Source organism: Triticum aestivum, chromosome 5B (assembly GCF_018294505.1).
Source record: "Triticum aestivum cultivar Chinese Spring chromosome 5B, IWGSC CS RefSeq v2.1, whole genome shotgun sequence".
NCBI lineage: Eukaryota > Viridiplantae > Streptophyta > Magnoliopsida > Poales > Poaceae > Triticum > Triticum aestivum.
In genome coordinates this window covers 15,250,039-15,262,973 of record NC_057807.1, presented here as the reverse complement: position 1 = coordinate 15,262,973, position 12,935 = coordinate 15,250,039, and the positions used below count along the sequence as shown (strand labels likewise).

Below are 12,935 nucleotides of genomic sequence, written 5' to 3'. Positions count from 1 at the left end.
AAATTATAAACTTTCTGTTAGTGCCATTAGTTTTAGAAAAAATATTTTGTTTTTTTGTTTTCTTTGTTGCTTTATTTATTTTATTTTGTTTCTACTTACAACAAAATACTTATTGTTGTTATTTTTATTTATTTTATTAAAGTTTATGTTTAATTATTTTTCTTTTAAGTCACAAAAATAATAAACTTTCTGTTAGTGCCATTAGTTTTCATATTTGAATAGTTAAAATTTGAATTCTTTGAAATTTGTGTGAATCACAAGTTTGTGATTAACTTTACTAAAAATGAACATAGATGCGCCTATAGAGAAAAAAGGTCCAGACGAACCGGGACCAATGGCCCACGTGGTTGCCCTCTTGAGAGTGTTCTTGGTGAGAACATAGTTGACAAGGAGTGAACCGGGATTAATGGTATTACGAGGGCCGAACCATAAGACATTAAAGCATTTCAAATGAACTCTGAAAAAGTTGAAAGTTGGCATGGTATCATAATTTCACGCACATAGCATGTGCATGTACAAAACGGACAATGGTATCATACTCGCTTGTTACAAAGTTGGCATGGTATCATCATAATAGTTGCGGGAGAAAGTCTTCAACTTTCATTCGCTTGTGTCATTTGCTTATTGCGCCGTAACCATGGAATATCTTCATCGTTTATCAGGATGCTGGGGTCAGCCTTGACTTTGAAGGGAGGAATTTTATGAAACTTTTCATAATCTTCAGACATGTCTGTCTTGCCCTCCACTCCCACGATGTCCCTTTTTCCTGAAAGAACTATGTGGCACTTTGGCCCATCGTATGATGTATTCGCTTCCTTATCTTTTCTTTTTCTCGGTTTGATAGACATGTCCTTCACATAGATAACATGTGCCACATCATTGGCTAGGACGAACGGTTCGTCAGTGTACCCAAGATTTTTCAGATCCACTGTTGTCATTTCGTACTGTGGGTCTACCTGTACCCCGCCTCCTGACAGATTGACCCATTTGCACTTAAACAAAGGAACCTTAAAATCATGTCCGTAGTCAAGTTCCCATATGTCCACTATGTAACCATAATACGTGTCCTTTCCCCTCTCGGTTGTTGCATCAAAGCGGACACCGCTGTTTTGGTTGGTGCTCTTTTTATCTTGGTCAATCGTGTAAAATGTATTCCCACTTATCTGGTATCCTTTCCAAATCGTAACAGTCGAAGATGGTCCCCTGGACAACAAGTACAGCTCATCACAAACAATATTGTCACCTCTGAAACGTGTTTCCAACCAACTGCTGAAAGTCCTAATGTGTTCACATGTAATCCAGTCGTCGCACTGCTCCGGGTGTTTGGAGCGCAGACTGTTCTTGTGTTCATCGACATACGGGGTCACGAAGGTAGAGTTCTGTAGAACTGTATAGCGTGCTTGAGACCAAGAATATTCGTCCCTGCATATTATTGAGTCCCTTCCAAGCGTGCCTTTTCCAGTTAGTCTCCCCTCATACCGTGATTTAGGGAGACCTATCTTCTTAAGGCCAGGAATGAAGTCAACACAAAACCCGATGACATCCTCTGTTTGATGGCCGATGGAGATGCTTCCTTCTGGCCTAGCGCGGTTACGGACATATTTCTTTAGGACTCCCATGAACCTCTCAAAGGGGTACATATTGTGTAGAAATACGAGGCCCAGAATGACAATCTCGCCGACTAGATGAACTAGGACGTGCGTCATGATATTGAAGAAGGATGGTGGGAACACCAGCTCGAAACTGACAAGACATTGCACCACATCACTCCTTAGCCTTGGTATGATTTCTGGATCGATCACCTTCTGAGAGATTGCATTGAGGAATGCACATAGCTTCACAATGGCTAATCGGACGTTTTCCGGTAGAAGCGCCCTCAATGCAACCGGAAGCAGTTGCGTCATAATCACGTGGCAGTCATGAGACTTTAGGTTCTGGAACTTTTTCTCTGGCATATTTATTATTCCCTTTATATTCGACGAGAAGCCAGTCGAGACCTTCATACTAAGCAGGCATTCAAAGAAGATTTCCTTCTCTTCTTTGGTAAGAGCATAGCTGGCAGGACCTTCATACTGCTTTGGAGGCATGCCATCTTTTTCGTGCAAATGTTGCATGTCCTCCCGTGCCTCAGCTGTATCTTTTGTCTTTTCATACACGCCCAAGAAGCCTAGCAGGTTCACGCAAAGGTTCTTCGTCACGTGCATCACGTCAATTGAAGAGCGGACCTCTAGGTATTTCCAGTAGGGTAGGTCCCAAAATATAGATTTCTTCTTCCACATGGGTGTGTGTCCCCCGGCGTCATTCGGAACAGCTAGTGCGCCAGGACCCTTTCCAAAGATTACGTGTAAATCATTGACCATAGCAAGTACGTGATCACCAGTACGCATGGCGGGCTTCTTTCGGTGATCTGCCTCGCCTTTGAAATGCTTGCCTTTCTTTCGACATTGATGGTTGGTAGGAAGAAATCGACGATGGCCCAGGTACACATTCTTCCTGCGGCTTCCTAGGTATATACTTTCGGTGTCAAGTAAATAGTGCGTGCATGCATGGTATCCCTTGTTTGTCTGTCCTGAAAGGTTACTAAGAGCGGGCCAATCGTTGATGGTCATGAATAGCAACGCCTTTAGGTCAAATTCCTCCTGTTTGTGCTCATCCCACGTACGTACACCGTTTCCATTCCACAGCTGTAAAAGTTCTTTAACTAATGGCCTTAGGTACACATCAATGTCGTTGCCGGGTTGCTTAGGGACTTGGATGAGAACTGGCATCATAATGAACTTCCGCTTCATGCACATCCAAAGAGGAAGGTTATACATACATAGAGTCATGGGCCAGGTGTTCTGATTGCTGCTCTGCTCCCCAAAAGGATTAATGCCATCTGCGCTTAAAGCAAACCATACGTTCCTTGGGTCACGTGCAAACTCAACCCAGTACTTTCTCTCAATTTTTCTCCACTGCGACCCGTCAGCGGGTGCTCTCAACTTCCCGTCTTTCTTACGGTCCTCACTATGCCATCGCATCAACTTGGCATGCTCTCCATTTCTGAACAGACGTTTCAACCGTGGTATTATAGGAGCATATCACATCACCTTCGCAGGAACCCTCTTCTTGGGGGGGGGGGGGTCGCCGTCAACATCACCAGGGTCATCTCGTCTGATCTTATACCGTAATGCACCACATACCGGGCATGCGTTCAGATCCTTGTACGCACCGCGGTAGAGGATGCAGTCATTAGGGCATGCATGTATCTTCTACACCTCCAATCCTAGAGGGCATACGACCTTCTTTGCTGCGTATGTACTGTCGGGAAATTCGTTATCCTTTGGAAGCTTCTTCTTCAATATTCTCAGTAGCTTCTCAAATCCTTTGTCTGGCACAGGATTCTCTGCCTTCCACTGCAGCAATTCTAATACGGTACCGAGCTTTGTGTTGCCATCTTCGCAATTGGGGTTCAACCCTTTTTTGTGATCCTCTAACATGCGATCGAACTTCAACTTCTCCTTTTGACTTTCGCATTGCGTCCTTGCATCAACAACGACCCGGCGGAGATTATCATCATCGGGCACATCGTCTGGTTCCTCTTGATCTTCAGCAGCTTCGCCCGTTGCAGTATCATCGTGCACATCGTCTAGTTCCTCTTGATGTTCAGTAGCATCACCGTATTCAGGGGGCACATAGTTGTCATCGTACTCTTCTTCTTCGTCGTCTTCCATCATAACCCCTATTTCTCCGTGCCTCGTCCAAACATTATAGTGTGGCATGAAACCCTTGTAAAGCAGGTGGGTGTGAAGGATTTTCCGGTCAGAGTAAGACTTCGTATTCCCACATATAGGGCATGGACAACACATAAAGTCATTCTGTTTGTTTGCCTCAGCCACTTCGAGAAAATCATGCACGCCCTTAATGTACTCGGAGGTGTGTCTGTTATCGTACATCCATTGCCGGTTCATCTGCGTGATTATATATAATTAAGTGTGTCAAAAATCATTACAGAACATCATGAATAGATAACTAAGTGACCAAATTAATAGAAGTTCATCATCACATTAAAACCAAAATACATACATAGTTCTCATCTTCAAGCAAAAATCATTACAGAACAACATAAAGCTCTGCAGAGCATTTAAATTAATTAAACCATACATTGAAACTATGTAAAACATTTCAATGCGAAAACAAATGCGATCGTAATCGCAACCAAGGTAACAACTGATCCAACGGCATAATGATACCAAACCTCGGTATGAATGGCATATTTTCTAATTTTTCTAATCTTCAAGCGCATTGCATCCATCTTGATCTTGTGATCATCGACGACATCCGCAACATGCAACTCCAATATCATCTTCTCCTCCTCAATTTTTCTTATTTTTTCCTTTAAGAAATTATTTTCTTCTTCAACTAAATTTAACCTCTCGACAATAGGGTCGGTTGGAATTTCCGGTTCAACAACCTCCTAGATAAATAAAATCTATGTCACGTTGGTCGGCATAATTTTCATAAACAATAAATGAACCAATAGTTATAAAAAGATATTATATACCACATCCGAATCATAGACAGGACGAGGGCTGGCGGGGGCGGATACCAAAACCATCACACTATATAATATGCAATAATAAAAGTAAGAAAATAATACAAGTATCTATCTAAACATACAAGTAAGAATATTTTTCCTTTCAGAAAGAAGATAAGAACAAGAGGCTCACCACGTTGGTACCGGCGATGAGATCGGCGCGGGTGATTGACGGCGGTGAAGATGGGTACGGGGCGTGACAGACCGCTAAACCTATACAAATATTGAGGAAAATGGAGTTTGGAGGTCGAGCTTGGAGAGGAGAAAGCTTAAGTAGTGTGGCTCGGGCATTCCATCGAACACCTTGTGTGCATAGGAGGTGAGCTAGAGCACCATCAAGCCCTCTCCCCCTCGGCTGCCAGAAAAAATAGAGCAGTGTGCTCTGCTCTTACGCGAGGGGATATATATAGGCACCTCATTGGTCCCGGTTGGTGGCTTGAACCGGGACTAAAGGGCAGCCTTTGGTCCCGGTTCATGGCACTAACCGGGACCAATGGTGGTGGGCCAGGAGTGAGGCCCATTGGTCCCGGTTCGTCCCACCAACCGGGACCAAAAGGTCCAGACAAACCGGGACCAATGGCCTACGTGGCCCGGCCGGCCCCCGAGGCTCATGAACCGGGTCCAATGCCACCATTGGTCCCGGTTTTGGATTGAACCGAGACTAATGGGCTGAACCGACCTGGACCAATGCCCCCTTTTCTACTAGTGTTTAGCCCCGGGTCGGGACTAAAGCCCAAACCATTTAGTCCTGGTTCACTTACGAACCAGGACAGATGGGGCTCCACATGGCCGCTGCGAGGCGCCAGGCAGGAGAGGTTGGTAATACCAGCCGGGACCAAAAGTCCTTCACCCGTCAGCAACTGGCAAGAGGTGGGGGTTTTTCTGAAGGGGAGGGGGGGTTAGGGGTTTTGGAGGGTGAATTTAGGGGTTTCATATTGTGTTAGCTAGCTAATAAAGAGAAATGACCTCTTTTTATCTCCGTGCTTGGTCAACGCTAGCTACTATACGTGTAGAGAGAACTCGACACGCTAGCTAGTAACCAAATGCTCTCTGGCCTCCGTCGGAGTGGCTAGCGACCACATACGGATCAGTGTAGTAGCCCGGATAATAACCTGCAAGAAATGAATATTTGTTGTTCTGTTAAAAACCAAGTCGTTTTTACAGTTCCAAACTGTCCGTAATAAAGCACATACTCCTACACGGATATGTCTCGTTGTTTCTGGACCTATCCCATCTAGTCACGTCACAAATAACATGTTAATAATATTCGGAGGAATAATATTAAATGCTATGTGAACCGACCGCCACAAAATAGCCGTCCTTTCTGCGGTGACCATGACTCCAAGAGCGACTCATGTACATTTAACATCAGATTCATCCAGCAACTACCGTCGGCCTTTTGGGAAATATCGACACTGATGTAGTGTGACATCCGCGTGCTAGATGTTATGCGCGACGTCCACGCTCTTAGACTTCATGCTGACTAAATGTATTCCCTTCGTCTAGGTGAGTAAGTTATCTTAGGTTGTGCACGGTGACCAAGGAGGAGGGGAAATCGAGAGAACTTAATGTTCATTTGCTAATTAATAGCAGTGCATGCAATGAACTATCCACTTCATGTCGTGTTTGGTAGTCTCAAGTCATTAAAAGCATGCACATCGTACATCTCTTATTGGTTGATATGTCAAGGAACAAGAAATAAGGTAAAATTTAATGCACCGCGTCTAAGTGTTTTGGGATTATTTGATTTTCGTAAGATGACTTACACACATAGATGGATGAAGCATGATTAATTAGCATCCGGCAACATGCATGGCGTCAGGTACGGATGGAGACGTCTCAGTGGATTATAATTAATTACGAGGAAATGAAGTGTGCGTTTTGTCCATTAACCGTGACCGCCCAAATTTCCTTGCTCCTTATTAAAGTCATCACCATTTATTCAAACATACACGAGCATATATTATGAGATTTTGCAACTGAAAATTGTATGTATCGTTGGGCCACACCTGTGGCGACGCTATTCTCCAGACGAGCAGCAAATAGCAGAACTAGGAACAAAAGATGGTTTATCTTAAAAAAAAAATTGTGCCTTGCGCTGAGCCTATAGTCATTCATATATCTGTACTCCTAATGGAGCAGTTGGTGAATAGTTTTTCGGTATTTTTTCGTTGGTTTTTTTTTTCATCCTCCCTCTCACCTCCCACTTTCGTTGGTTTTTTTTCATCGGTTTTTTACTCGCCCCCCTCCCACCTCCCAATTTCATCCGGTTTTTCTTCGTCCCACCTCCCACCACCCCCTCGTACTGGTTCTTTTTCTCTCCACTCTTTCCTTGCAAATTACTAATTTCCTAACATACAAAAGATCACGAATCTATCTTTCCTTACCCGAATCAATCGCTCCCTACATCAGTGCATTTCTTTATTATGAAAACTAACACGTAAATCTTAACGCATTGTAAACAAATCCCGTTATGGACCTAATTAATTTATTGTGGAATCTGTACGTGGTCGCATTGGTTCTTTTTCTCTCCACTCTTTCCTTGCAAACCAGTAATTTCCTAACATACAAAGGATCACAAATCTATCTTTCCTTACCCGAATCAATCGCTCCCTACATCAGTGCATTTCTTTATTAAGAACACGTAAATCTTAACGCATTATAAACAAGTCCCGTTATGGACCTAATTAATTTATTATGGAATCTGTACGTGGTCGCATCTCTCCCCTCATGAAAAAATCGCATCCATCTTCCGTTAAAAAGAAAAAGAGAACATGAACGATCAATCCCACACCCTGCATCTCAGTAGCAAAAAATCGCCCCCGCCTCTGCTACTGCGCCTCGCCGTGTGCCCGTCTCGACCCATGCCTCGCCTGCATGGCTGGACGCCGCCGTATCCACCGCCACGTACAAGAAAACGATGGGCAGAACCATCCATTCAAATCGCACACCCCCACCCTCCTCTGCAATCCCTAGCCCCGCATCACCCTACCGCTTTCTCGCCTCTCTTTCCCCTCAATGTAGATGGTGCCGAGCGGCGGCCTCGAGCACTGGCAGTGCCGCCCTCTCTATCTTCGCCGCGTCGGAAGATGGGTCGAGGCTATCGGCAGTTCGCCTCCCACGATTGGGCCGCCTCCGGTTGTCGCGCACCACCGGCTTCGCCTAACGTGCCCGACCCTCTCCGCTTTCGACCTTCCGGCGACCACATCCCTCTGCGCCTCCATCCATCATCCACAAGGCCACTCCCTGCACCCACTCTCCTAAATTCTCCATACCGGGGGGACAATCACCAAAGATCCAAGTTGGCCCGATATCAATTTTTTTACGTGCTTTCTTTATCAGTTGGTGATGGGAATGGGTTCCAATTTCTCTATCTGACTGTGGATTCGCAGGCAAGAAGCGCTTCTACATGCATCCTCCTGTCGGTCCCTAAAGTACCAAGGTAAATGGTTGATATTGCGTTTGTCTAGGATGATATATGTTGGCTCTGTTCCGGTTCATATCCGAGCCGTTTGGTGACTAATTTACTGATAATTTAATTATATTAATTAAATGAGTCGGGTGTATCATCGTGCATTTATCTTGCCAGTAATGTTCTGTGATGCTCTGATGCACTTTGGGAATTGTTTATCTTGTCTTCAGTGCAGAATATTTGTTTATTAATGCATTAGAAGAATACTTGTTACTACCTTGAACCTGTTTTATTACTGAAGTAAGTACCCAACCTATAAATTGCTACATTACCTTGTAGATTGTATACACTCATTCTCTTATGATTTTGTGGTGGTATATACAGTGTTCTGAAAACTTTATTTGCTAACATTATGAAACGCCTGCTTTTGGCAAGATATTAACTTGCATTTAGTGAGATTGATAGTGGATGCATCTAAAATTAGTTGACAACCTGATGCATGTTATTTTTACGATTGAGAGATATTAACTTCAAATTTATGAGATATTAACTTCAAATTTATGAGATTGATAGTTGGAGTTATGTTCTGAGGAGTTCTGAACATGTAATTTTTGGGAATGCTTAACCAGTTCATCTTTGGCTGTTGGTTTTATTTGTATTTGAGACAGGAACATAGTTTCTGAGTTACTTCATCAGTGTGCTTCAGTTTTTTCTTTGTGCATGCCTAGGAGCTAGTATGCAAGTGCATGTGCGCCAGGTGACAAGTTTAACATGGCTTTTGTCTTTGTTCCCGCTGGTCTAGATACATATGTTTTCATGTCCGTAGATAACTAAATATTGATCGTGTGTACAAGGATGCAATAAGCTCTGCAATGCTACGGTATTTAACAGTAATATATAGCCTAAATAGGCTATGCTGATTGGCACTAAAGTTGAGCTAGCACTGCTTGATTATGTTACATATAATCGCCAAGATCTCGTCAGTGGCGTCATCTCTTTCATGTGCTTTACTGCATCACATAAGTCGTGTCTCGACAGCAAAATTGTAGGAGTAACGGTCCTGGTTGCACAACCTTTTGAATAAGAATAGGGCCAGGCAGATTAAGGAGTTCGCTGATGTGAAGAGTTGGATTGTGTGATACCACCATTCAATTGCGCCATTCTTTTGTTTTTTAGGAGGAAACGACAGGAGAGGCTTCTACTGCATTTAATTAACAAAAGATATTAATGTTATATATTTACAAGAGGGGTGCCACTTGTTTGTTGTTTTGCCTCAGTTGCTCTTAACGCGTTCCTACCTTCTGTCATGCGATGCCAAAGGCGTTTCAGGAGGCGTTGCGCATGATGGAACATTAGTGAGTCACAGGTGCACCAGGTCATCATGGCCTCCAACAGTACCACATGGTACGTTGAGGTTCACGCATCATTAACAAGTTGAAGATGAAGTTGTGTGAGTCATAAATTGGAGTGGCTCGTGATTCTGTATGTTAGCCCTTCCTTGTAGGTGCTTCTCAAGCTGGAGGACAACATATTAGTCATGACATTAGGGATCCTCATTGATGTTTTATCTCTCGTCTGCACTTATTTTGTTTGCTCCAATTCTATATATTCTCACGAGTAGATGAGGTGTAAGCATGTGCAATGTAGTTCCTTTTTGTACATATGGTGATTGATTTCTTCTTTGGTAACCCAACTAACGGATGGTAATCAATCTTCAAATACCAAAACCAAACGTATAAGGCAACAATCAATTCACGTATCACAATCAGATTCTTCTTTAGTACCCAGCTTAACTCACGGATGGTAATCAATCTCCAAACAAAGAAAACAATCACCGTCGTTCACCTCTCGCCAATGTTACATAAAAATAACGCTGAGAATTTAGATGTATTGTTTGTCATGGAGCTGTGGCTAGCCGATTTACATGAAATAAATTCCCTCAGTTGTGGTGGCAAATATAATACACATAATCCATATTGTTATGCACTAGCGCGTGTGCATGTGAAATAGATGGATTATGGTCCCGTACCCAATAAGATGAATATGTGTGTGTGTTAGAGAGAGAGAGAGAGAGAGAGAGAGGAGCGAGAGTGAGGAAGAGGGAGGGAGAGTGTGTGTGTGTGAGAGAGAGAATTTGATGGTAAAAAAGGTCGCCAATGTCATTTGATATGTATGAGAATATTAAATGTAATATTAACATAATTGATATTGAACTCTTAAAGTTAATGTGGTCCCGTATCCAATAAGATGGATATGTTTGTGTGTTAGAGAGAGAGAGAGAGGGAGAGGGGGAGAGAGAGAGAGAGAGGGAGAGGGGGAGAGAGAGTGAGGAAGAGGGAGGGCGAGAGTGTGTGTGTGAGAATTTGAAGGTAAAAAAGGTCGCCAATGTCACTTGATATGTATGAGAATATTAAATGTAATATTAACATAATTGATATTAACGCACGAGCGTTCTTCTAGTGTTATGTGTATCCATCGGGGAAAGAAAGTTGCTATCGCACATGTTCAATTTAAGAAGTTAGGAAATTTGCTGCAGTTTTGTAAATTACTATTTGACAAGATTTTGTTTGGGAAACTACTTCATTCCTTCATTCATTCGTTCTATTTCTAGTTCCGTCAAGTACAGACTTATTCATCGAAGAAATTCAGTTCCTAGCATGCATATGCATATGGATGATGATGACGGATCTACGGGCAGAAGGTCAGTTGGTAGTTTGTTCCGCTAGCGCAGGTGAAGGTGCTGGTCTTGTCGTCGTAGGCATAGCTGTAGGCGTCTGGGCAGAGCCCCTTGAAGAAACGCGAGTAGTTTGTCGGCCCGCAAGTCGACGGTGTACTCGGCGGTGGGCAGCAGTACTGTGCGGTGCCGAACTTGCCGCAGGCACTCATGCAGCCCCCGTCCACCTTCAGCTCCGACGGGCACTTTGCGTTGATGTCCGCGGCGCAGCTGACCGCGCGGCAGCTGCCGCCGACGGGCCCGAAGCTCATCGGCACGTTGAATCCGTCAACGAGGGAGATGTCGTAGAAGTCAGCATTGCTGCCTGTCCCCAGAGTGTACTCGGCGAGCGAGGCGGGTGGCTTCCCGCCGGCACGACAGGCCAGCACGCCGCCGCAGTCTCCCGTGGTACAGGACCCCTTGCCGCTGGCGTCGAATTTGCAGCCCGTACGCGCCCAGATCCTTCCAGATTTTGTTCCGGCGGGTGGATGGATTGTGGACAACTGGCCCGGTTCGAGCTTGGTCCCGCCTCCCACCGGGATGGCGGCTGGCCACACCGTGTAGGAGCACTTGTTCACCACCGTGATGGTGGCCGCGTTGGTTGCAGCGACGGTGAGGAGGAGGGCAAGGATGAAGAGTGAAGACGCCATGGTTGGGTGTTGTGATTGATGATGGTGGTGGCGGTGGTGTGTGTATGCAGTGACCGATGTGGACTGAAGGCCTACCGGACGGTATTTATAGGCTAATTGTTGCTCGACCTGGATTGCTAAATATAGATAATTTGTAGGTATCTATGTAAATGTGCAACGTCATGCAGTTTGAATGGTCCCTCCAATATATGGCACCAATTAATTCATTGCTATTAGCGTTTACAAGTAGATAAGCACTAATTAATTCGTTGTTCTATACTTGGAAGAAGATAAGTTTGTGACGTCCAAGCATTAATTCCCGCAAAAGAAGGAACTTTGTAACGTTTACAAATAGATAAATACGGTTGCTCTATACTTGGAAGATGTTACTTACCCCTGAAACCACGGTAGCCTTTAATTAATGTATTGCCAAGTCTGTTGCAACGTTCAAGCACATAAGCGTGCGTTCCATCTTAATATGGGAGTAGAAATTTGTTCGCTAGCTCTCTGCCTCTCTGCAGTTGTGGTACAAATGTGTCTTGTAAATTTGTAATTGATATAAAACATGTTGGAAGTAGAAAAAAAAATTCTTCAAAATGCCGTATATACCTATAACAATGGGCCTTTGAGGTTTATCCAACAAATAATGTTAAATGGGTTTTAGGCCTGATAATTTTTAATTACCAAATGTCCCCCGCTAAGAAATCACCCGACCACGTCAAAAACGTCGTGAGGTTTGTTTTTAGAGGAACTTTGTGAAATTTTACGCACTTGCCACCGCTCATGGTCATTGTTTGTGCCAAGTATAAAGAGAGTTGAAACCGGTTCAATAAAAAAATTCATATTTTAGATAACACACCTAATTAAATTGTTTTTAGTGGAACTTCTTACATGGCTGTGGAACTGTACCGGGGGAGCGGATCTATTTTATCAGTACACATATTTCATGTCTAGGCGCCCGTCAGTCGAGAGGTGAACGTCTTCTTTCACTGAACAAACATCGCTGGAAGTCTGAAATAAATTCAGAAATAACGCGAGCATCAATGTCAAATCTAGTTCTTGAGCTCTCGCATTTGTCTAGTTTAGATATGTGCATGGTTTTTTATAGGCCTCATATCATGAACATGGGTACAACTGGCCAGCGCCATTGGACTGGTTTCTGCTAGGTCTACTTCATGCTAACTACTCCAACATGCAGCTTAGTTCGCATTATCATGTGAATGATGTGTAGGCAAGCCGTGGATCTCAAAATGAAGATAGTTTGAAGCTCTCATTTCCCGAGAACAATATTCCATGGAGCAGTTGCAGCCCGGTGCATGTCAAAAGACGTATGCAACACATCAGAAAGGGCGTGTTTGGTTGCCCGCATCGAGCCCAACCAGGTCTGCGTGGGAAATAAGAGGCCTGTTTGGTAGCCTGGTTTCACTGTTGGGCCTTGTATCGCATGCTTCTCAAAGCAACCCACAGCCTGGCTCGCTGGAAACGCTCGGATCGGCAGTTTCTCGCGAGCCAGGTTGAGTGCGGCGCGAGGTCGCACGGGCGCGTGCGAGGCGGGCGAGGGGGGATGGCGGGAGATGAAAATTTGGCGCGTCGTCACTGCACCAA

The 12,935-nt window shown here is 44.2% G+C and overlaps 1 protein-coding gene across 1 annotated transcript; it reads right to left on the bottom strand.

The window, feature by feature from the left end:
* Window positions 1-10,554: 10,554 nt before the first annotated feature.
* LOC123115461 (protein P21) lies at window positions 10,555-11,395 on the bottom strand. The gene has a single exon (XM_044536615.1). The coding sequence runs from the start codon at window positions 11,349-11,351 to the stop codon at window positions 10,677-10,679; it is 675 nt and encodes a 224-aa protein (XP_044392550.1). The 5' UTR covers window positions 11,352-11,395; the 3' UTR covers window positions 10,555-10,676.
* Between the last annotated feature and the right edge of the window lie 1,540 nt (window positions 11,396-12,935).

Excerpts from the sequence above, each read along its gene's own strand:
- LOC123115461 (XM_044536615.1), bottom strand. The coding sequence starts at position 11,351 with ATGGCGTCTTCACTCTTCATCCTTGCCCTCCTCCTCACCGTCGCTGCA.